General features: G+C 41.1%; 2 protein-coding genes across 2 annotated transcripts in view; one reads left to right on the top strand and one right to left on the bottom strand.

Annotated features, from left to right (window-relative positions):
* rtf2 (replication termination factor 2) overlaps positions 1–26,347 on the top strand; it is a 157,097-nt gene that overhangs the window by 72,646 nt on the left and 58,104 nt on the right. The window lies entirely within an intron of this gene.
* On the bottom strand, positions 1,728–24,379 carry gcnt7 (glucosaminyl (N-acetyl) transferase family member 7). The gene is made up of 5 exons (XM_072556826.1): positions 24,182–24,379; positions 18,893–18,992; positions 8,310–9,328; positions 6,552–6,647; positions 1,728–4,594 (listed from the first exon to the last, which is right to left on the bottom strand). Exons 3-5 carry the CDS (start codon positions 9,292–9,294, stop codon positions 4,401–4,403), a joined length of 1,275 nt encoding a protein of 424 aa, XP_072412927.1. The 5' UTR covers positions 9,295–9,328; positions 18,893–18,992; positions 24,182–24,379; the 3' UTR covers positions 1,728–4,400.

Genomic DNA, 26,347 nt, shown 5'->3' with positions numbered 1-26,347 from the left:
CATCAATCTTCCCTCTCTAATGAGAGAACAGATATGAGACTATGATGACTTCACTGTTTTACCTTCCAGTTGGAAGGTATTGATGGTTTCAAAGGTAGAAGACAGGGTGGTAATGAAGGGTTGTTTTTTGGATCGGAGGCCTGTGACCAGTGGTGTGCCACAAGGATTGGTGCTGGGTCCACTGCTTTTCATCATTTATATAAATGATTTGGATGTGAGCATAGGAGCTATAGTTAGTAAGTTTGCAGGTAACACCAAAATTGGAGGTGCAGTGGACAACAAAGAAGGTTAGCTCAGATTACAAAGAGATCTTGATCACATGGGCCAATGGGCTGAGGAGTGGCAGATGGAGTTTAATTTAGATAAACGTGAGGTGCTGCGTTTTGGCAAAGCAAATCAGAGCAGGACTTATACACTTAATGGTAACATCCTGAGGAGTGTTGCTGAACAGAGACCTTGGACTGCAGGTTCATAGTTCCTTGAAAGTGGAGTAACAGGTAGACAGGATAGTAAAGAAGGCATTTGGTATGCTTTCCTTTATTGGTCATAGCATTGAGTATAGGAGTTGGGAGGTCACGTTGTGGCTCTACAGGTTATTGGTATGGCCACTTTTGGAATATTGTATGCAGTTCTCCTACCTACAGGAAGGATGTTGTGAAACTTGAAAGGGTGGAGAAAAGATTTACAAGGATGTTACCAGGGTTGAAGAGGCTGGGTAGGCTGGAGCTGTTTTCCCTATGTCATCGGAGGCTGAGGGGTGACCTTAGAGATTTACAAAATCATGAGCATCATGGATATGATAAATAGACAAGGTGTTTTCCCTGGGGTGGGGGAGTCCAGAACAAGAGAGCGTAGGTTTAGGGTGAGAGGGGAAAGATATAAAAGGGACCTAACTTTTTCACACAAAGGATGATGCATGTATGGAATGAGCTGCCAGAAGAAGTGGTAGAGGCTGGTACAATTGCAGCATGTAAAAGTCATCTGGATGGGTAGATGAATATGAAGCGTTTTGAGGGATATGGGCCAAGTGCTGGCAAATGGGAGTACATTAGGTTAGGATATCTGGTCGGCGTGGACGAGTTGGACTGAAGAGTCTGTTTCTGTGCTGTACATGTCTATGACTTTATGACTCAGTGTCTTGAGTATATATGTAAAGAGGCTTTTGAGGCAATGGATGCATGTTATGGCAGACCTTTGTATTTTATAAATAACTCTTGTATTAAGTAAAAGATTGGCTTCAGAATGAATTAACAGCTGCCTTCAAAACATCTGCAATACTGCAGTGACTGGGTGGCATGGTGGCTCAGTGGTTAGCACTGTTGCCTCACAGTGCCAGGGACCTGAGTTTGATTCCACCCCTAAGTTTGCACAGTCTCCCCGTGTCTGTGTGGATTTCCTGCCGGTGTTTCAGTTTCCTGCAACAGTCCAAAGATGTGCAGATTAGGTGACCATGCTGTATTGCCCATAGTGTTCAAGTATGTGCTGGCTAGATGGATTAGTTATGGAAATTACAGGGTTACAGGGATAGGATAAGGATTGGGTCTGTATAGGTTGTTCTTCGAAGGGTTGGTGTGGACTGAGTGGCCTGTGGGATTCTATGACTGTCAGCCTACATGTTATGCTCAAATCCTAGAATGTACCTTGAATCCACAGCTCTTGAATTTGGAAATCAGAATTCAAATAACATAAGCTGAAACCAGACATAGAATTAAGGAATTCTGGAAATCTTTTTTCATAGAACTCTGTAATTACTTTATTATCAACTCAGCATTGACATTTAGCAATTGGAGATTTAACATTACCATTACAGAGAGTTTAATTTTCTGTACAATCAATTTTTAAATACAATTTTATTAAAGTCACACATATAGATGAGTATTAGAACATAGAAAAATACAGCACAGTACAGGCCCTTTGGCCCTCGATGTTGCGCCGACCAAAGCCTACCTAACCTACACTAGCCCAATAACATCCATATGCTTGTCCAATGCCCGCTTAAATGACCATAAAGAGGGAGAGTCCACCACTGCTACTGGCAGGGCATTCCATGAACTCACAACCCACTGAGTAAAAGATCTACCCCTAACATCTGTCCTATACCTACCACCCCTTAATTTAAAGCTGTGTCCCCTAGTAACAGCTGACACCATACACGGAAAAAGGTTCTCACTGTCAACCCTATCTAAACCCCTAATCATCTTGTACACCTCTATCAAATCTCCCCTAAACCTTCTTTTCTCCAATGAGAAAAGCCCCAAGCACCTCAGCCTTTCCTCATATGATCTTCCTACCAAACCAGGCAACATCCTGGTAAACCTCCTCTGCACTCGTTCCAATGCCTCCACATCCTTCCTATAGTATGGCGACCAAAACTGCACACAATACTCCAGATGAGGCCGCACCAGAGTCTTATACAACTGCAACATGACCTCAGGACTCTGGAACTCAATTCATCTACCAATAAAGCCCAGTACGCCATATGCCTTCTTCACCGCACTATTTACCTGGGTGGCAACTTTCAAAGATCTGTATACATGGACACCAAGATCCCTCTGCTCATCCACACTACCACGTAGTCTACCATTAGCCCAGTAATCCATCTTCTTGTTACTCCTACCAAAGTGAATGACTTCACACTTAGCTACATTGAATTCCATTTGCCACCTTACTGCCCAGCTCTGCAACTTATCTATATCGCGCTGTCACCTGCCACATCCTTATTCGCTGTCCACAACTCCACCGACTTTCGTGTCATCCGCAAACTTGCTCACCCAGCCTTCAAGCCCCTCCTCCAGGTCATTTATAAAAATGACGAACAGCAATGGTCCCAAAACAGATCCTTGTGGAACACCGCTAGTAACTGCGCTCCTATACCATCAACTACTACCCTCTGTCTCCTTCCAGCCATCCAATTCCTAATCCAAACCTCTAATGCACCCTCAATGCCATACCTCCGTAGTTTTTGCATTAGCCTGCCATGGGGTACCTTATCAAACGCCTTGCTAAAATCCATATACACCACATCTACTGCTTTACCCTCGTCCACTTCCTTGGTCACCTTCTCAAAGAATTCAATAAGGTTTGTAAGGCACGACCTGCCCTTCACAAAACCATGCTGACTATCCTTGATCACATTTATTCCTATCCAGATGTTCATAAATCCTATCCCATACTTGATTCAAAGTACATGATGACATTCTTATAAAACAGAAAATAATGGCTTGCCTGTATTACAGAAACTATCTTAAAGTTGACAAAGATTGCTTTTCCATGGTAATTTGAGGTAGAGAGTGCATGTATTTTTGATTACAAGATTTAGCCTCATACACATTTACAGCTCAGGAGGCAGTTATTTGGCCTATCATGTCTGCACCCGTCAGCAAAGATCTGACTACGCTAGGTCTTTTTTCCAGCTTTTCTCCATAGTTATGGAGGCTATTACAACACAAGTGAATATCTAAATATAACTCCAAAGTTAAAATGTTCTGACTCCAGGCAATTAGTTCCAGACATCCTCCACCCTCTGGGTCAAAACGTTTTTTCTCAACTCCTTTCTTAGCCTTTACCTCCTGCCTTAAGTCTTTGGCCCTTGGTTATTGACAAACTGTTCTAATGGAAAAAGTGTGTTTCTATCCCCCAAAATATCTGTTCCCCTCGTTATCTTACACAGTTCAGTTAGGTCCTGTCTCAACCTTTGTTGCATGAAAGAAAACGACACTAGCTAATCTAATCTTTCATCAGCATATACAAACATACAAAATAGCATCAGGAGTAGGCAATTCAGCTCTCACACCTGCCCCACCATTCTGTAAAGTCATGTCTTTCTGCCTGAGACCTCAATTCCTCTTTTGTGTCAGCTCTTCATAGCTTTTCGCTCTTCATAGCTTTTCACTCTTCTAATTCAAAAGTCTACCTACATTCTCTTTAAATATTTTCAATGATTTAGCCTCCACAATTCTTTGGCATCGAGAATTTCAGATTTGACCACCCTCTGGGAGCAGGCATTTTTTTGGCATCTCAATTTTAAATGAGTGTCCTGTTTTTCAGTAACACTAGCCCCTAGTTTGAGAAATGGCTAAGCTGTCTTCAAGTAGACTGGAAAGGCAACTATCTCAAACATATGACAAAATAAATTAAATTAGTTGTTTCATACTGGTGCAGTGCAGTTGTCAATCAAGTGATTCATTAGGAATTAAATAGTCGTTCATCCAGTTTTGTTTATTCTTCATTGCACCCATGTACATCAACAACTATCTCCTAAAATTCTTTAGCAATCTAAAAGCTTGTGGTATCACCAGAGAACCAGTTCCAGAATTCCGAGATTAATTTAGAATTATATTAACTGCTTTTAGTCAAATCTTCCTTCTTGCTTAAATCTTAATCCTCATATCAAAATATTCTTAATCCTTGAGGTACCAGTGTGGCTGTATAGTTCCTGAAGCTTGGCTAAGTGTGCGATTCCTATGCCATTTCTCGATACACTTAACAGTCAGAGGGGACGACATTTCAAATTTATTGGCAAACATATCTTGTTGTTCAACAATCCATTTTAAATCTTTGAGGCCATACACACAAATGTCGTGGACGTAATGTCCTGGAAAATAAAAGCATCTGTTATTAAAATACTGACATGAACACATTATAACAAAGGTAATGATTTGAAACTGGTATCTTGAGTTTTGTGTAAACCCATGTGTAATGCCTTATTTCTAGCTACAGTTCTCCTGCATCAGAGAGAATGTTGCACAATATGCTCTGTCAATTTGCTTCAATTGGTTTAGCAGCTGTGATGCAAAATGGGATTGGTCTGTTGGCATTCAAGCCTGGTATGTCGTATTTTTAAGGTAAAAACAATGACTGCAGATGCTGAAAACCAAATACTGGATTAATGGTGCTGGAAGAGCACAGCAGTTCAGGCAGCATCCAACGAGCAGCGAAATCGACGTTTCGGGCAAAAGCCGTATTTTTCATGTCGTATTTTTAGTTCATTGATCGGGACAGTCATCAAGATCACGTTGAGATGCTGTGTTTTTGTTTTAAACTGCAATATATGTTTGTTGTAATACGATCAAATCATCATGTAGCTTGATATCCACTGCCTCTACTTTTATTTGCCCGAGTTACCAAGGGTGGAACTCTTGTCCTCATTACGAGCCAATGCTGTTTGCCAAAGAGGGGAGAAATTAGGACTTTAAAAGAGCCATGGCTGGCCACAGGCCACATTCCACTTAATAAGTTTGCTAAAGCCAAAAAAAAGGGGTTGGAAAATACCTTTTTAAAATTAGTTCATTAACGAGATTTGGATGTCTCTGGCTAGAACCCTGACAATGTGGAAGCAGGCCATTTGATCCATCTAGTCCACACTGACCCTCTGAAGAGCATCCCACTCAGGCCCACACTGCTACCCTGCATTTTCCATGGCTAATCTACCTAACCTGCACATCTTTAGACTGTCTGAGGAAACCCACGCAGACACGGAGAAAATATACAACACACTGGAAGCCTGTGTTTATTGCCCATCCTTAATTGTTCACAGGGCAGTTAAGAACCAAACACATTGCAGTGGGTGTGGAGTCACATGTAGGTTAGAGTCATAGAATCCCTACAGTGTGGAAACAGGCCATTCAACCTAAGAAGTCCACACCAGCCCTCCAAGGAGTAACCCACCCAGACTCATTCCCCTACTCTACTATTCTACATTTCCCCTGACTAACGTACCTAACCTACACATTCCAGAACACTGTAGGCAATTTAGCATGACCAGTTTATCTAAACTGCACAACTTTGGACTGTGGGAGGAAACTAGAGCACCCTGAGGAAACCCACAGAGATACTGGGAGAATGTGCAAACTTCACGCAGACAGTTGCCTGAGGCTGGAATAGAACTCTGATCTCTGGCGCTGTGAGGCAGCAGTGCTAACCACTGAGCTACTGTGGATTGCACTGTTCGATGAGGTTAGGCCAGGAAACCTCCTTCACTAAAGGAATTAATGAACCAGATCAATATTTATGACAATCAGCAGTGGTTAAGTGATCTCCAATAGCTGAAGATTTCCGATTCTGCAATAATGGGTTTCAAACCCTGCGCTCCAGAACATTAACCTCTGCTTTTGGAGGTTTTTTTAGATTACTTACAGTGTGGAAACAGGTCCTTCGGCCCAACCAACCCGCTGAAGCACAACCCACCCAGACCCATTCCCCTACATTTACCCTGCACCTAACAGTACAGGCAATTTAGCGTGGCCAATTCACCTAAACTGCACATCATAGATCTGTGGAGGAAACCGGAGCACCCGGAGGAAACCCACGCAGACACGGGGAGAATGTGCAAACTCAACGCAGTCAGTCGCCTGAGGCGGGAATTGAACCCAGGTCTCTGGCGTGTGACTGGGGCACCAAAATTGGTAACTCCGTGCCTTAGGGAAAACTGAGTTTTCTGTTGCAGGAGCCACTTATTGATTTTTATTTTGAGTATGTTTGCATTATTAAAATACAGTTCAGTGAGGGTGAAGGATCCTCAACTGTAGGATTAAATATTCTCTACTGCTTACCATTACAGTTAACAGGTGATGGTCCTGCATTGGGTGCCCATTTTATTGCCCTTACATTGCCTTCCCATGTACAGTCTGGGGTTGCACCAGGTGCATCTGGAAAGAGAAATGAATGATAAACATTTTCTTATATACAGTACCATACTACCTTAAAATGTCTGAACAACTTGAAGAGAACATTTATTCCTAACTTATTGGGGCTGTTGGATGTGGGGACTGGGGGAGAGGGTAATGAGTTGTATAAATTAAGGTTAAGTGGTTGCAAGTCATGGATACTCATTAGGTAATTGTTTCAGCATGACCTGACTTATCTCCCTTTTGTTATGGTTACATGTATGCCCAGGTTGGCTTTGGAGAGGGAGCACATGGTGTTGTCATTGTAGTCGAAACCTTCTGTGATCAGAGTTGATGCAGTAGCTGGAGATCATCACTAGCTTCAGGAATGACATTTTAATTTAATTTCCTTTGAAGTTTTTGTTTCAGCCATGGAGTCCCTTTTAAAGGACTGTCAGTTTCAATTGCAAGTGACCAGGCATTGGGAATGTGTGTTTGAAACCCATCATGGTGGAATTTAAATAAGACATGTAGCTGTGAATGAGTGGTTAAGGTAATGGATTTGAAATCTTTTGGTGTTTCTCTACGTAAGTTTGAATCCTGATTGACTACATTTCTCATAGTTTCAATGATATAGTAAGCATGTTATTGTGCTACTATTCCAGAGACCAGGCTAGGGTTCAAATTTCAACTCATTCGTTGATAGAACTTGGAGAGACACTTATTGATACTGGTGGGAGGTTATAGTGTTTGGTGCTACTTTCTGCTGATCACAAAAATGGGATAGCTATCAAGTCCAAAAGTGCAAAAAGTCGACTCACATGGGTTGCTTTAAAAAATCATTATTACTACAGTCCTTAAAAAAAATCCAAATAATTCAAAGTTGTGACTTTTTGTGATTACCACTTCAGAATTAATCTCAATTTTACCTTTTGAATTATTGAACCAGTTATGGAGTATTTCAATTAAATTCTAAATCAATGAATTTGACCATGCTCATTTGGAATTTATGTAGCTGAAATATCGTGGATTTCAATGGCATATTTTATGGTCATCGATGCTCTTGTGACAATTGGTGCTCATATCATTATGTAAATGATAAGCCATATTTACAGTTTCTTGCATTGACTAAAATAACTCCAAATAAAATGAATGCCAAAATTGTTCTTAGAATAATACAAGCTACAGGTTGATATATCAGAGAATGTAGGAAATATATTTTTAAAAATTCTTCAGTATTCATCTACTTGAGGGTGTCTTCTGAAAAAAAGAGCACCTGTTCACTTTGAGCACATAGTGTACACATAATTTAGTTATGTTACAAGTTTTATAATGTATATGCGAGTAAAACCACAATGCACAGCATTTTCTTTCCAGTTTAAATTTGGAAATACATCTCTGGGCATCTTGTTCTGTACATTTTATTTATTTATTTGTGTTGATTTGTATCATTTTGTTCCATGACCAATTTGCCTAGTCACCTTTATACAGACCAGAGAACAATGTGCCCCCCCCCATTACAGACTGAACACACAGACTGTGAACTGGGCATGCTATCCTTCTTGATTTTTTTCATACTATGAAATGGAGCCTGCAGTGTTTGTTTCTGAAACCAACCCGATCCTATTCAACTCCATTAACCATGAAAAACCTTTCACCTGTGTCTAACCAGCAAATAACCTCATTGACCTTTTTCGAGCTCACCCTTTAAACGATTCATTGTCACCCAGAAATGCTCATCAGGGCTGTATGTATCCCGCGACCACTCGAGAAGAGCTTTGGCACGTGCGTCTTCCAATATGAATTGCACAAAGTTTCTTGTGAGTGCATAGTATGCCGTTCCAAAATAAATAGAGATATCCAGAGGTAATTTGGCTTTCTTTTTGTTAAGTCGATAAACATAAGCTTCAGCATTATTGATGTGCTCTTTGTAGCTGTACTCTGTCCTGTATTTCATATTTGGTGGTTGTTGTATTCCTGGTGTAATATTCTTGCCCTGCCATTTACTTTTAATGTGCAAAATGATTTCCCTGTTTGTTTTAATTGGGAAATCTTGTCCACAGAGATTGATGACATGCTTCCACTTAACCTTTGAGGTAACAAGATCTTTCATACAATTTATGTCTGCTTGCAGGCGTGAAAAACCAGCATAAACAACATGTTCCATTTTTGAAGTTACAAAGATATTTTCAAAGCAGTCAGTCAATTTCTTCACTTTTCTTTTGTAATCTTCTGGTGACTTTTGGTCAACATGAATGCAATAAACATTGTCTGGGTTATAAATTGCTCGCAGAAGTTTTACAAACATTTCAAACTCTTTGTGAATTGTGATAATATAAGCCAAGGGATAGCTGGCTTCTTCTTCTGACAGTGAACCTGTTATGAAGTGGTATTCTTCTTTGAATCTGATGCAGTTGACTGGGTCTTGAATGTGAAATGTTTCTGGCTCATCCTGCTTTTGGCAATGGTTTCCAAGTTGGCATGCTTCCTCATCACCATTTATTATTGCAGGACAGTATCTACTACAGCTATGCAAAACCACGTCGGTGCTGTTCCTTTGCACAATATAATTCTTAAAGCAATTTGGATGTTTGATAATTTCTACAAATATGAAGATAGCTGATAAAAGAATTAACCCAAAGCACCATTTCATTCCAAATTTGCTCATGTTGGAGATTAAGTAGACCATGTTGTAATTGAGAAGCCTACTTTTCTTCTTTTAGCTGTAAATAATCAGAATGGAGTTAGTATTTGTCATTAAGTGCAGCATGATTAGATAATTAAAATTTTGGATTTTGAGTTAGGTGTGAACTACTGTTAAAGCTAACTTTTGTTGTAGAAAATCTAACGAATCACATGCTGTAATCCTGTCCAAAACTATGATATTGGGTATTGTGTTGAGTTATCTGATCTCAGCAAAGAGTACATATCAAGTATTGTATCACTTTCCTGATTTTTAGCTTAGGCAAATGTTGCAAGATTCCTGCAATTCAATGCTGCCAAAAAACATACTCTAGAAAACATAGGTTTAGGGAAAAATATTGCCGCCCCTGTGTAGCATAATTCGCAGGTTAAATTATCGAACAACTTAATTGTCAGGAAAACACATGAGAAAATTGAGGGGTTTGCAAAATACCTAGATGACCAGTATCTTCCAGTTAGTCACAACAATTTATTAAAATTGTTAAATGTAGTCATAGAGCTGTACAGTATGGAAATTGACCGTTTGGTCCAACCTGTCCATGCCGACCAGATATCCCAACCCAATCTAGTCCCACCTGCCAGCACCCCGCCCATATCCCTTCAAACCCTTCCTATTCATATACCTATCCAAATGCCTCTTAAGTGTTGCAATTGTACTCGTCTCCACCACATCTCATTCCATATACGTACCACCCTCTGCGTGAAAAAGTTGGCCCTTAGGTCCCTTTTATATCTTTCCCCTCTCATCTTAAACCTATGCCCTCTAGTTCTGGACTCCCACAACCAAGGGAAAAGACTTTGTCTATTTACCTGATCCGTGCCACTCATAATTTTGTAAACTTCTATAAGGTCATCCCTCAGCCTCCAATGCTCCAGGGAAAACAGCCCCAGCCTGTTCAGCCTCTCCCTGTAGCTCAGATCCTCCAACCCTGGCAACATCCTAGAAAATCTTTTCTGAACCCTTACAACTTTCACAACATCTTTCCGATAGGAAGGAGACCAGAATTGCACGCAATGTTCCAACAGTGGCCTAACCAATGTCCTGCACAGCCGCAACATGACCTCCCAACTCTTGTACTCAATACTCTGACCAATAAAGGAAAGCATACCAAATGCCTTCTTCACTATCCTATCTACCTGCAACTCCACTTTCAAGGAGCTATGAACCTGCACTCCAAGGTCTCTTTGTTCAGCAACACTCCCTAGGACCTTACCATTAAGTGTATAAGTCCTGCTAAGATTTGCTTTCCCAAAATGCAGCACCTCGCATTTATCTGTATTAAACTCCATCTACCACTTCTCAGCCCATTGGCCCATCTGGTCTAGATCCTGTTGTAATCTGAGGTAACCCTCTTAGCTGTCCACTACACTTCCAATTTTGGTGTCATCTGCAAACTTACTAACTATACCTCTTATGCTTTATACCTCTTCAGAAAAGATTTCCAAATCATTTATGTAAATGACAAAACATAGATGGCCCAGCACCGATCCTTGTGGCACTCCACTGGTCACTGGCCTCCAGTCTGAAAAACAGCCCTCCACCACCACCCTCTGTCTTCTACCTTGGAGCCAGTTCTGTTTCCAAATGACTAGTTTCTCCTGTATTCCGTGAGATCTAGCCTGCTAATCAGTCTCCCATGGGGAACCTTGTTGTACGCCTTAATGAAGTCCATAGAGATCACATCTAACGCTCTGCCCTCATCAATCCTCTTTGTTACTTCTTCAAAAAATTCAATCAAGTATGTGAGACATGATTTCCCACGCACAAAGCCATATTGACTATCCCGAATCAATCCTTGCCTTTCCAAATACATGTACATCCTGTCCCTCAGGATTCCCTCCAACAATTTGCCCACCACAGAGGTCAGGCTCACCGGTCTCTAGTTTCCTGGCTTGTCTTTACCGCCCTTCTTAAACAGTGGCACCACGTTTGCCAACCTTCAGTCTTCCGGCACCTCACCTGTGACTATCGATGATACAAATATCTCAACAAGAGGCCCAGCAATCACTTCTCTAGCTTCCCACAGAGTTCTCGGGTACACCTGATTAGGTCCTGGGGATTTATCCACCTTTAACTGTTTCAAGACATCCAGCACACCCTTTTCTGTAATCTGGACATTTTGCAAGATGTCACCATCTATTTCCCTACAGTCTATATCTTCCATAACCTTTTCCACAGTAAATACCGATGCAAAATATTCATTTAGTATCTCCCCCATTTACTGCGGCTCCACACAAAGGCCGCCTTGCTGATCTTAGAGGGGTCCTATTCTCTCCCTAGTTACCCTTTTGTCCTTAATATATTTGTAAAAACCCTTTGGATTCTCCTTAATTCTATTTGCCAAAGCTATCTCATGTCCCCGTTTTGCCCTCCTGATTGCCCTCTTAAGTATACTCCTACTTCCTTTGTACTCTTCTAAGGATTCACTCAATCTCTCCTGTCTATACCTGACATATACTTCCTTCGTTTTCTTAACCAAACCCTCAATTTCTTTAGTCATCCAGCATTCCCTATACCTACCAGCCTTCCCTTTCACTCTGACAGGAATATACTTTCTCTGGATTCTTGTTATCTCATTTCTGAAGGCGTCCTATTTTCCAGCCATCCCTTTACCTGCGAATATCTGCCTCCAATCAGCTTTCGAACTGGGCGCCTCCTCGCAGAGCGCTTTAGGGAACATCTCCGAGACACCCGCACCAATCAACCAAACCGCCCCGTGGCCCAACATTTCAACTCCCCCTCCCACTCTGCCGAGGACATGGAGGTCCTGGGCCTCCTTCACCGCCGCTCCCTCACCACCAGACGCCTGGAGGAAGAACGCCTCATCTTCCGCCTCGGAACACTTCAACCCCAGGACATCAATGTGGACTTCAACAGCTTCCTCATTTCCCCTTCCCCCACCTCATCCTAGTTTCAAACTTCCAGCTCAGTTACTGTCTCCTTGACTTGTCCGACCTGCCTATCTTCTTTTCCACCTATCCACTCCACCCTCTCCTCCTTGACCTATCACCTTCATCTCCTCCCCCACTCACCCATTGTACTCTATGCTACTCTCTCCCCACCCCCATCCTCCTCTAGCTTATCTCTCCATGCTTCAGGCTCACTGCCTTTATTCCTGATGAAGGGCTTTTGCCCGAAACGTTGATTTCGCTGCTCGTTGGATGCTCCCTGAACTGCTGTGCTCTTCCAGCACCACTAATCCAGTATTTCGAAAGTTCTTGCCTAATACCGTCAAAATTGGCCTTTGTCCAATTTAGAATTTCAACTTTTAGGTCTGGTCTATCCTTTTCCATCACTATTTTAAAACAAGTAGAATTATGGTCGCTGGCCCCAAAGTGCTCCCCCACTGACACCTCAGTCACCTGCCCTGCCTTATTTCCCAAGAGTAGGTCAAGTTTCACACCTTCTATAGTTGGTACATCCACATACCGAATCAGAAAATTGTCTTGTACACACTTAAGAAATTCCTATCCATCTAAACCTTTAACACTATGGCAGTCCCAGTCAATGTTTAGAAAGTTAAAATCCCCTACCATAACTACCCTATTATTCTTACAGATAGCTGTGATCTCCTTACAAGTTTGTTTCTCAATTTCCCTCTGACTATTGGGGGGTCTATAATACAATCCTAATAAAGTGATCATCCCTTTCTTACTTCTCAGTTGCACCCAAATAACTTTCCTGGATGTATTTCCAGGAATATCCTCCCTCAGCTCAGCTGTAATGCTATCCCTTATCAAAAACACTACTCCCCCTCCTCTCTTGCCTCCCTTTCTATCCTTCCTGTAGCATTTGGAACATAGAACAATACAGCGCAGAACAGGCCCTTCGGCCCTCAATGTTGCGCCAACCTGTGAAGTATTCTCAGCTCGTCCCCCTACACTATTCCAAAATCATCCACGTGCTTATCTAAGGATTGTTTAAATCTCCCTAATGTGACTGAGTTGACTACATCAGCAGGTAGGGCATTCCCTGCCCTTACCACTCTCTACGTAAAGAACCTGCCTCTGGCATCTGTCTTAAATCTATCACCCCTCAATTTGTAGTTATGCCCCCTCGTACATGACGTCATCATCCTAGGAAAAAGACTTTCACTGTCTACCCTATCTAATCCTCTGATCATCTTGTATGTCTCTATCAAATCCCCTCTTAGCCTTCTTGCCAATGAGAACAGGTTCAAGTCTCTCAGCCTTTCCTCATAAGATCTTCCCTCCAGACCAGGCAACATCCTGATAAATCTCCTCTGCACCTTTTCCAATGCTTCCACATGCTTTCCGAAATATGGGGACCAGAACTGTACACAATATTCCAAGTGTGGCAGCACCAGTGTTTTGTATAGTTGCAGCATGATATTGTGGCTCCGGAACTCAATCCCTCTACCAATGAAACCTAACACACCATATGGCTTCTTAACAGCACTATCCACCTGGGTGGGAACTTTCAGGGATCTATGTACATGGAGTCCAAAATCCCTCTGCACATCCACACTACCAAGAATCTTTCCATTGACCCAGTACTCTGCCTTCCTGTTATTCTTCCCAAAGTGCATCACCTCACATTTAGCTACACTAAACTCCATTTGCCACCTCTCAGCCCAATTCTGCAGTTTATCCAAGTCCCCCTGCAACCTGTAACATTCTTCTAAACTGTCCACTACTCCACCGACTTTAGTGTCGTCTGCAAATTTACTAATCCATTCACCTATGCCTGCGTCTAAGTCATTTATAAAAATGACAAAAAAAACAATATTGTATTTTGGAACACTAAGCTACCCATCCTGCCCATCCTTGAGTCATATTTCCGTAATTGCTATGATATCCCAGTCCCATGTTCCTAACCATGCCCTGAGTTCATCTGCCTTCCCTGTTAGGCCCTTTGCATTGAAATAAGTGCAGTTTAATTTATTAGTCCTACTTTGTCCCTGCCTGCCCTGACTGTTTGACTCACTTCTGTTCTCGGCTGTACCCGTCTCAGATCGATCTCTTTCCTCACTATCTCCCTGGGTCCCACTCCCCCACCTTACTAGTTTAAATCCTCCCAAGCAGTTCTAGCGAATTTTCCTGCCTGTATGTTAGTCCCCTTCCAATTTAGGTGCAATCTGTCCTTCTTGTACAGGTCACTTCTACCCCAAAAGAGATTCCAATGATCCAAAAATGTGAATCCTTCTCCCATACACCAGCTCCTCAGCCATGCATTCATCTGCTCTATCCTCCTATTCCTGCCCTCACTAGCTCATCGCACTGGGAGTAATCCAGATATAACTACCCTTGAGGACCTCCTTTTTAAATTTCTGCCTCACTCTCTGTAATCTCCCTTCAGAGTCTCAACCTTTTCCCTTCCAATGTTGTTGGTTCCAATGTGGACAATGACCTCCTGCTGTCCCCTCTCCCCAGTGAGAACATTCTGCACCCTCTCTGAGACATCCTTGATCCTGGCACCAGGGAAACAACACACCATTCTGCTTTTCTCTGCTGGCCACAGAAACGTCTGTCTGTACCTCTGACTACAGAATCCCCTAACACAAGTGATCTCTTGAAAGCCGACGTACCCCTCGTTGCATTAGAGCCAGTCTCAACACCAGAAACTTGGCTGTTCATGCTTCGTTCCCCTGAGAATCCATCACCCCCTATATTTTCCAAAACAGCATACCTGTTTGAAATGTATATATCCACAAAAGACTCCTGCACTAGCTGCCTACCTCTCTTACCCTTCCTGGTGTTAACCCATCTGTGACTGTATCTGAGACTTTCCCCCCTTCCTATAACTGCCATCCATCACATACTGTTGCTGTTGCAAATTCCTCATCGCTTCTATCTGTCTCTCCAACCGATCCACTCGATCTGATAAGATTCGCATCCAACAGCATTTATGGCAGAAATAATCCGCAGTAACCCTTAAACTCTGTTTAAACTCCCACATCTGACAAGAAGTACACATCACTGCAAAGGCCATTTTTGCTCCTTCACAATCTACAGACCCAGAAAATAACACTGTCTTACTCCTCTACAAACACTGCCCCAGGTTAAATTAATAGCTATGGCTTATATTTTTAAGTTTAATCATGAGACTTATCTCCAAAAACATATAATCAAGAAAGATTCCACTCTACTCACTACTGCAGCCTTTCTGTTGGACACACTTAAAACAACCATTAACTTATCTGATTCTGTGCTGTGAACTTCACCCAAACAGATTCCTCCAAGATTAGTTGTGAATTTCACTGTTTGTTAACTTTCCCAGATGCACTCCGATGTCCTGCGATACACCAATTCAAATAGCAAAGGTGGTAACTATGCAGGTTCTTTGTCTGTCTGTCTGTCTGTCTCTCTCTCTCTCCTGCACTGTCCTCACCATGTGCTTCCTTTGTTTGCTCTTCTCCCTTTTAAACTGCTGTTGTTTTGACTTTTTTTTCCCAAAGTTCCAAAACAATGCAACAGCATATAAAACAGTAATTGCTGTTCCTGGAATTTGAGGAAATACCTCCAACACCTAAAATATCTCAAAAAAAAGCAGCTCTTACAGCCAGAAATTTTTCCTGTCCTCCATCTTGGATTACCCAGAATCCTCTCCTTTCAGTTAATGCACATCACAATACTAAACGAACTCAGTGAGGCCCTGTAACTGCACTGACGCCTCCAAAAGGTCTTCACCATAACACTAATTCACCTACCCCCAACCACCTTATCCACTAAATCCCCTCACTAAAATGTTCATTTGAACCTCTCATTGTAGCTATAAGTTCTGCCAAAACAAAGTGAGCAGAACAGAGGGAGACGGTGGATAAGATGATGGTGAGCAGAAGGGGAAGTAGTGGCAGTAGGGAAGTGGTGAGTGGAAGAGTTGGGGAAAGATGCAGCAAGTGGTCCTAATTGAGGCAATTCGAAGTCTTCTTGTTGCTGCAGGAATGTTACTGATTAGCCAGAGGCTGCACATTTTCCTGCCTGGTTTCAGCAATGAGTGAGGGGCTCATTTGGGGTATCTAGTATCAGAGTGAGGGCACATTATTAATAGTTTGTTGATTATGTTGAAGATACATGGTTGGTGGTCTTGTTTGATTAAGAACTGAGCATGCATAAATAATTTACTTTTCATAAATCCATGTTGACTGTGTCTTAATAAAATTGAGTTATTTGATGCAGTGGTAGTGCTCCTACCTCTCGGTCAGGTTTAAGTCCCACCTGTCTCCAGTGTAGCATAACATGTTAGAACAGATTAATTTTGTTTTGAAAGAAAATCACTTGGGACAGGAAGGAAGCAGAGATCTATTTTGCATCATATGAATAAATCTACTTTCAAGGAAAAGGTTTGTGCTTCACAAGCTAACTTGGATCCATTTCACAGTCATTGGTTTATTCTGGGGCAGTTTGCTCTGGTGAGAAGTTACTTTTCAGATATTTAATATTACAATTATTTGATTTTTGAAGAAGCAAGGAAGATGATTGCTGAAATGAGGGATTTATTTGTTAAGTGTTATTGCTGTGGTTGGCTAAATGTCTCCATTGTGATGTTACTGTGTGCAACAGAAACAGGTTAATTTTTCAACCGCAGTAAAGAGATGTGCATTGAATAGGACTTAGAAATATGTTTCTTTACTCTGGGAATAATCTGACATCATGACCTTGAAATGAGGAGTAGAAGTAGATCTTGCATTCCTGCTCTATCATTCAGTGAGATTGTGGTTCATGTTTGATTTTACTTTCACTTTTCATCCCACTCCCACATACCTTGATCTTTAGAGTCCAAAGGTCTATTAGTCTGTTTGAATATGTACCAAATCATTGTTATCTGAATAGGAGCACTGAATTCACTAAGATAACGCAATAACATGGATAGCACTATAATAAAAATCCCCTATCTATTACAAGCAAACCACATTGGGACCTGTCAGTCAGGAAAAAGACTCGGGCTGAACTCACAAGTACTTTGATCTGTGGGTAGCATATCTGCATATAACTAAGAGTGAGTGTACAGTACTCGACAATTGAGCTTTCATAGTTGTGTTGGGTGGAGAAGTTAAAAGATTCCCATCCCCCTGAAGAAATTACTTCAGATCCCAGTCCTAAATCCAAAGTCCAAATTCCTTGTTGAAATGTTGCATATCCTTCAACTGCCAACTGTGTTGTGAAATGTTGCACTCTTTGTAACATTTTTACTAGTAAGTGATTACAATACAGTAATATAATGTAACAAATCAAAGTGTATAAACAATTGTAACCACTGACTTTATTCTTAACCAACATTGAAATATTTTTGATGAGTCACCATTCAACATTGTCCTGCAAATCTTTATGATACTTCATGAAACCCAAGCTCAATATCTTCTGAGTTTGCTTACTTGAGTATCTTAAAGTAACTACAGTTGTTATTTGGATGCTATTTAATAAGAGTGACTCAGTGTTATTACTCCACACGTTGCACAATAATCTGCACATTAAGAATGTTAGACTGTAATTTGGAACGATGACTTCGTCAATGCAGAAGTCCTCAGATGCGGACTTTCAGGTCTCTTGTGGAGGCATCTGAGCTGCTTTTCTTCTGTTCCATCCTACCCCTTGTCTGTAAAATTAAACATTAATCAGTGTTTTTGCAGGCCATGGGGCATTGTTTTTCTGCACAATGTGTCAACTTCATGGACAATTTGCATCTGGCACTAATCTTCCTTGCCAAAGAAGAATGAGAATAAAGGCCAAATGGTGACCATCTCCAACAAGGGAGAATCTAACTATCGGCCTTTGACATCAAATGGCATTGGCATCATTAACTTCCTCCACTATCGAAGACTGATGCTGTCCACTTGGGTTTTGCCATAAACTCTCTACTTCCTTGTCATTGACTCCATCCAATGCCACCAACTACAAACTTGAGCTGAGTAGAACGATTATCAGCTTTGGTGTCCAGTTTCACACGAATTTAGTCTAAAGCTCTCACTTATCTGATTTTCTTCATGTTTACAATATTGTCAAACTGTTTGCCTGCCTTGCACTATTGTTTCAGGGTCTTGGAGATGTGCATTAAATGCACCTTTCTACAAAACGTGTATCCTATCATATAATGTTCACACCATTTGTAATTAAATTAATAAACCTCTTCAAAGCTCCATATGGATTCCAATTTCTGACATGTCTGTTATGAGCATTGAGGCTTCATGTGCAGGAATACAGCAACATGGCCAGCTGACCTCAGCAACTCTATCTTTGAATCTGCTAATGGCCATATGTCTCTGAGTGAGGAGGTGAATTATTCCTTCTTTGATAATGATGGTGAAGGGGAGCAGCAGATGTTGGGGGGGGGGGGGTGCAACAATGCAGCAGCAAACTCAGCAAGGGCTGTAGAGGGCTGGGCAAGATTGACAAAGGAGCAATGTTTAGGAAGAGCTCCTTTCTGACAACAGTCTTTGGATAGTGTGGCCTGCTTTGTTCCCACCCCATTCTACCAGAATGCAGCCTGTAAGAATGTACTGTACACAAGTGCCAGTTTGATGATTGCTCAAGCCAATTTAATAGGAAATTATTACGGAAGTTGCATACTAGCTGTTTGGGACACATTCAATACTTCACAGCCAAAGCTATTAGTCCACGTTCACCTGTGTAATAGCTCAGCATGTTGCAAATTCAGTAAGTTGAATGGAAAGATTACGTTGTAAAATGAACCATCCAGGATCTTAGCCTCGAGCTTGCAGATTTCTGCAAAGACAATAGTGATATATAAAACTTAGTTTTCAATCCTACGTGTTGCTGAGAAAGCAGACAAAATTTAATATCTCGTGGAGTCAAAGATACCTTGAGGTTGCAGTAATGATAGAGCTTTTGCAAAGCAAGCTAGAAGGACTGACCCCAAACTATCAGTAGAACATTGCATAGAGAAACAATAATTTCATGGTGTGTTGGATAAGTACATCAACTCTGTAAAATATTTAGGCCTGGGATTAAAAGAAATTGGAACTTCTCTTGTAAATAAAGAGATCGCTCATGATTTGCAACATCAAATTTAGTGTGCACAATTGAAGTTTCAGCGTGGAAAACATAAAGTGCCAGTAGCCCATTGCTGTTCCTGTCCTTTGAATGAAGACTAGCCACTGCAGTGTTCCACTAAATGACATTTCAGTGTGTCATGGCTTTTCAGCATTAGCAAAAGACTTGCATATTATCCTTATTTAGATGTTGCATAAGATTGTTTGTCTGTTTGAAGATATCAATGCTGTGAGAAGAAATATTTTACAACAGTATCCTGATGAACTCCTTGATTAACAGAAATAAAGTGTGTGATAAGTCATTACAAGAGAAAGCAAGACATTTGTGCAAAAGTTTTGGCAAGAGGCTATGATTTATGTGGAGATTCATATGCCAAGGATTTGAAATGCCCAAGGTAATGACTGGAGTGCTGGAGTCCTCGAATTATAAGTTTAGTGGTAGAAAAACCATCATAAAACCCTTCGGAAACAGACCAAAATTTTTTTGAATAATGAATAACTGGAAAGTTAGCAGTCTCAACAATGTCAGCAAATAAAGGAATCAGAATTTGAAAGAAGTATTGTAAGTTTGATCAAATTTCCAGTAAAAGGCCTGTGAATAAGAAAGATTAAAGTTATCATAGTGTTTAGGTGTAAGTTTATTCTGTGATGCAAGAATGATTGATTCCAGCAGGATATAGTAAAGACAAAATTTAAGTCTACAAGTAAATGAGGCCTAGCCCTGAAATCCCACTTCTTTGAAAATTGATGCCTGCATTTCCCATTTCATGTTTGTGGGGAGGCAGGCTGAGGAGGCTGCCAGTTCCTGAGGCAGGCTGAATGGAAAACTTGTCTTGGTCCTTCAGCATTGTGTCCAAAGATCAAAATAAATGAATAAAATATAAAACATTCTTCCAGCCCTCATCCTTCACTCCTCCCTGACCCCACACATTCTCCATGCCCAATTCAAATCAGCTAATGCCCTCTACCTCCTCCCATGATTCCACATGCCCCCTGCTGTCCCATGTACACGTAATCCATTATACCATCCAAAGAGAAAACACACAAAGATTACAGTTATTCCGTCAGGTGTAACATCATAAAGCTTGCAATGAAAAGATTGTTTGTATTTGTTTGATGCTGCTAAAAGGAAACTTTAAGCTACATTTTAAATTTGATGAACTAGAATTCAGAATGGTTTAGCTTCCACCTTCATGCCATGTGTATATTAGTATGTCCTTATCTTAATTTGCCTTACATAACTATTTCTAAAAATGATTTTATTATAAATTTTTGTGAGTTTTCTCTTTGGGTGGCTGTAAAATTCTTTTAACGTGATTGATTACTTCAACATTTTCGTGTGATGTTAGTTCAGAAAATCCCTCCCCAAGGAATGCCACAGTCAATACATTGCAGACTACAAACTCCATCTCCAAATCGCTAATAGATTAATTTCCAACTCTCGTTGTCATTTGCTCCTAAGAACCTTAAACATTTAAGCTTAAACATGTTAGAAACAATGTTGGAGAGAAAGCAGAATATAAGATAGCTGTTATTTGTGCCAAATTGGGTCAGTTACACTGCTTTATGCACTGCACTGATAAGATTTTCTTAAGTTTATTGTTGCAGCTTATCTTCTGCTCTGTGGAAACAACCAGTTAGCATTATCTTGTCGCACTCAGCTCCATAATTTAGGTTGTCTTTATCTGGCCCAAGTAATCAACTGAAATTTTGCTGTAAATTCTACACACCAAACATTTGCGTACATTCTACATCCAACCACCATATGCAGCATATCTTTTTAAAATGAAAATACCTGTTGTCAGTGTGCAGGCCATAGTTATTAATGACATTATTGTAAGGATTCCACATTGTTTTGTCTTCAAAATCATCCCTCCACAACAAACCATCTTTCTATCAATTGAATTGAATGTTATGCATTTTTGAATGATATGACTACACTTCATGCATGAATAGCACCCCACAATTTGCTACTAAAACCATACAAAGCATTAATTCAGCAGTGCAGCATGCATATTTAAACTTAATTTTTCTTTCCATTAGCCATCTGTTTATTTTTTTAGTGATGAGTGCTTTAATATCATAGTCACAAAACAAGCAAGGACGAATTTGACTGGCAGCAGATATTATTGGATCTACTCCTGCTGAAGATTACAACCCAACCAACCTATGACCCACAAAGTATTTCTATTGAAATTGTTAGTTTCATTGCAACTATACTTCCCTCTGCCATCCATTCCATCCTCCTTGTGCCAAATGTAACCTGTTCCTTTCATCCCCCTGCATCAACCCCCATCCCAGCTAACCCCACCTTCCTATCCCCAATTGCATACATCCCTTGCTGTACACCTTGTTCAGGTCACTACCCATCATCGTCATGATCTCGAGCCAGGGTAGAACTCCACCAGCCGTCTGTCCCAGACCATTACTCTGCTCTGAGCTAAATCTGAGAGACAGTGAGTCTTCAGGCGCTGGATATCAGAGTTGAGTGTGTGTTGCTGGAAAAGCACAGCAGATCAGGCAGCATCCAAGGAGCAGGAAAATCGATGTTTCGGGCTAGAAGCCTTCACCTGGAATGGGGCTGGGAGGAAGAATGCTTTATCTTCCGCCAGGGGCCTGAGGCGGAAGATAAAGCATTCTTCCTCCCAACCACATGGCATCAATTGGACTTCACCAGTTTCCTCATTTCCCCATCCCCCATCTTAACCCCAGTTCCAACCTTCCAGCTCAGCACTGCCCTCACAACCTGTCCCACCTGTCAGTCTTCCTTCTCACCTATCTGCTCCACCCTCCTCTCCCACCTATCACCTTCATCCCTACCTCCATCCACCTATTGCACTCTCAGCTACCTTCTCACCAGCCTCACCTCCCCTCCCATTTATCTCTCCACCCCTGAGGCTCCCAGCCTCATTCCTGATGTAGGGCTCTGGCCCGGAACATCAATTTTCCTGCTCCTTGGATGCTGCCTGACCTATTGTTCTTTTCTAGCAACACACTCTCAACTCTAACCCAAATCTGCTAACCAGGATAAATTTATTGTTGAGCTCCCCTTTGTTTCTGCTGTTCCTTTTCTCCACCAATTATGCAATCTGGATGCCATTTCCATTAGCAATTATTAGTAACCTCGCACTTTAGTTGCATGGCATCAGAACAACTGTTCTTCAAGACATCAGCCATGAACTTAAATTCACAGAAAAAGAAAAGTCTTTATGAGCGATCTACTGAATAGCATGTGGAAAAACAACACGTTTAGCTCTGATCTACAGAGTTAAAAATTGTGGTGCTGGAAGAGAACAGCAAGTTAGGTAACATCAAGGAACCCTTTGTCAGGAATGTGAAGGGGGAAGGGGTCTGAGACACAAATAGGTGGGTGGGGGGGAAGGAAGCTGGGAACGTGATAGGTAGATGTAGATGGGGGTTGATTGTGATAGGTCACTGGGGAACATGGATAGGTCATTTAACAAAATAACAAACAGCAGTGACCCCAAAACCGATCCTTGTGGGACACCACTAGTAACAGAACTCGAGGATGAACATTTCCCATTAACCACCACCCTGCGTCTTCTTTCAGCCAGCCAATGTCTGATTCAAATCACCCTCAATCCCATGCCTCTGTATTTTGTGCAATAGTTTACAGTGGGGAACCTTATCAAATGCCTTACTGAAATCCATATACACCACATCAATCTCTTTACCCTCATCCACCTGTCTGGTCACCTTCTCCAAGAACTTAGTAAGGTTGGGGAGGCATGACCTACCCTTCACAAAACCATTTTGACTATCCCTAATCATCATATTCCTCTCTAGATGTTTAACCTTTTCCAACACTTTACACACAAATCACAACTGAAGCAACCTACCTCTGACATCACCCCTAAACCTTCCTCCAATCACCTTGAAATTATGCCCCCTCATGATAGACATTTCTGCCATGAGAAAAAGTCTCTTGCTATCCACTCTGCCTATGAAGGCAGTTGAAAGTTATACTTTTGTACTTCGATTCCATTTCAGGCAGTGCTGTGTTCTCACATGAAATATTGAGAAGTGCTCGGTAATGAAATCCTTCCTTCAGATTCAACGATTCATGTTGTTGATAGTTTCCACTGATTGATAACCCTAATCCAGTCTGATTTGATGGTGAGAAAAACTTTTCAGGCTGCAGCATTTATAACATGTTCTGCATAAAATCCTGAGACAGATAAGGTCTCCAAGATTTCATGCTGAAATTGTTTTTGATGACTGAAAGAATGTTCTAGCTGGCCACCAGTGATTTGATACAGTTCTTTCTGGATGGAAAAATCATTGTTTTCTTTTTGCATTCAGTTATAGTACAGTACACTTAGCAGTTAAAGACAATGCTGCTGCCTGCATTATGTTTGTACATTCAACAATGACCTTTTTTAAAAAAAATCCTGTTTTGAAGCCAAATAATAATCTTCAGGCAGCTGAATGTATATGCTTCAGAAATATGACAGTGTAAGTGCCAGCTGTGTTCCTATGCTACGCCTTTTTTTGTATATTTTTGATCCTTGTCACTACTTGTGAAATTTCTTTGAACTTTGTTTCCTTCATATCCAAGTTTACTTATATCTCTAACAATTCTGGCACAGTTATGGAAGACAAGTTAATGTGGAACATTTTAAGATTCGTTGTGAGTGAAGCATTTTAGGATCGAATGGAGTTCATTACATTCACATTTTTCACTTCCTGTTCTTCGTCACAGGACAAGAGCTTAATATGTCTGCACGCTTTATGCAGTATGTTCTAATGTACAGCATTTTCATTTGAAGACAGACTGATCAAATCGATACATGCCACATTACACTTGTAGCTTTAAAGTCTCTGGTTTTAGAGATTGAAACTTGATTGGTTTTAAATAGAATTTAAACACCAGAACCTTACCTTGTATCGCAGTCAGGTGAAATAACATCGTGGTTTGCGATTAGTCATTCTGGTAAAACATTTGAGTTTGATCTGAGTTCATAGACACTGCTTCATTGCTTAGCTATATGATAACCTAGAATACTTTTGTTTGTTGCACCCAAGCAGCATTTTCACAGTTGATAGCAGAAATGACAATCAAATGCAGTAGTTGCTTCAGGGAATTTGCTCAGAGTGGGGAGGAGTTTTGGTCATGAGACTATCGTTATCATTACACCAGTTTGGGTGCTGGCTGTGTGACAAAAATGCTGCTGATTTTGTGGTGGCTGGTCTCAGTATTTGCTCATAAAAATAATTTTCCCCTTTGCGGATATTAATACTTCTCTCACCATTTCTTGCTGTCTTCAGCCACCCTTTTCTTTTAGTTCTGCTAAGAATATAGTGGTTGCTGGGTTTGGAAGGTTTGAGTTAAGAAGAAAGGCTGGATAGACTGGGACTTCTTTCACTGCAGCGTGGGAAGTTGAGAGATGATCTTACAGAAGATCATAAAATAATGAGGGATACAGTTAGAGTTAATGGTCGTAGCGTTTTCCCTTGGTTGGGGGATTTCATGACAAGGAGGCACATTTTTAAGGTGAGAGGAGAGAGATTTTAAAAAGTCATGAAAGGCAAATTTTTCAGAGGGTGGTTCGTATGTAAAATGAACTTCCTGAGGAAGTGGTGGATATCGGTACAATTACAGTGTTTAAAAGACATTTGAATAAGTACACAAACAGGAAAGGTTTGCAGGGATATGGCCAAGAGTATACAGATGGGGCTAGTTTAGTTTGGGATTATGTTCAGCATGGACTGATTGAACTGAAGCAGTGCTGCAGTAAATAGTGATGAACCTCTGTACTGAAAATTAATGTGTAGTAGGTCAATTTGCTTATTGTATATGTTCATTTAACAAACCCAAGGTCAGTTTGTTGGTTTACTTTCAGATCCACTATTCAAATTCGTTAAGTAATGACCAGTGGGATCAGTGCTGGGACTCCCGTTGTTTGTAATAATTATATGTATATAAATGATTTGGAGGAGAATGTAGGTGACCTAATTAGTAAGTTTGCAGATGACGCAAAGATTGGGGGAGCTGCAGATCGTGAGGACGATAAAGTGCAGCTGGAGACTCAGGTAGAGAAATGGCAGATTTCATCAGGCAAAATGAAAGATGATGTCGGTGGGGAGTACACAGTAAATGGCAGAAACCTTAGAAACAGTAACATACAGAGGGATCTAGGCATACAGGTCCACAGTTCCCTGCAAGTGGCAAAACAAGTGGAAAAGATGGTAAGAAAGTGATACGCTTGCCTTCATCAGTTGAGGCAAAGACTATAAAATTTGCAAAGGCATGTTGCAGCTGCAGAGAACTTTAGTTGGGCTACATTTGGAATATTGCATACATTTCTGGTCACTACACTACGATGTGGGATGTTTGGAAAGGGTGCGGGAACAGTTTACCAGGACGTTGCCTGGTTTGGAGTATATTAGTTATGGGATTCGACAAGCTCGGTTTGTTTTCACTTGAAGTTAGAAGTTGAGGGGCTACCTGATAGAAATTTATTAAATTATTAGAAGCATGGATAGTTGGAGTCTTTTTCCCAGGGTAGAAATTTCAGTTACAAGGGGACACAGCTTTAAGGGGAAAGGAGATAAATTTAAAGGAGATGTGAGTGTTAAGTTTTTGACAAAGAGGATGTTAAGCGCCTGGAATGTGCTGCCATTGGTGGTGTTAGGAGCACATTCAAATAGCAACATGTAAGAGGCATCTTGACCGATACATAAATAGGCAGGGAATAGAGGGATACAGATCATTTATAGGCAAAAGGCTTTTAGTTTAGAGAGGTGTTGCGTCGCCATAATCTTGTTGGGCCATAGGGCGTGTTCCTGTGCTGTGCTGTGCTGTTCTTTGGTCTTATTTGGAATAATGTAGAGGTAACCTCGGACATGTATAGTATCTAGTTCATAAAATACTGCAGATCCTGCCAATGAATGACCAGATATTAAGTGGAGCCTGATGTAATAAAGGCATTTTTGTTAAGCAGAACTCAGGTTTCTAAGGCGCCCAAATGGAATATGGAGAATGATCGTACCAAGGTGGAAAAAATGGAATTTTTTCCTCCTTGGGTCACTGGTACGGAATGCATT

Source organism: Chiloscyllium punctatum, chromosome 37 (genome assembly GCF_047496795.1).
Source record: "Chiloscyllium punctatum isolate Juve2018m chromosome 37, sChiPun1.3, whole genome shotgun sequence".
In the NCBI taxonomy this organism is placed as follows: Eukaryota; Metazoa; Chordata; class Chondrichthyes; order Orectolobiformes; family Hemiscylliidae; genus Chiloscyllium; species Chiloscyllium punctatum.
This window is presented reverse-complemented; position numbering and strand designations above follow the sequence as displayed.

Coding starts and splice junctions, on each gene's coding strand:
- gcnt7 (XM_072556826.1), bottom strand. CDS start 9,294: ATGGTCTACTTAATCTCCAACATGAGCAAATTTGGAATGAAATGGTGC. Junction 6,648..8,309: donor GACAATGAATCGTTTAAAGG/GTGAGCTCGAAA, acceptor TTCTCTTTCCAG/ATGCACCTGGTGCAACCCCA. Junction 4,595..6,551: donor ATCACCTGTTAACTGTAATG/GTAAGCAGTAGA, acceptor TTTATTTTCCAG/GACATTACGTCCACGACATT.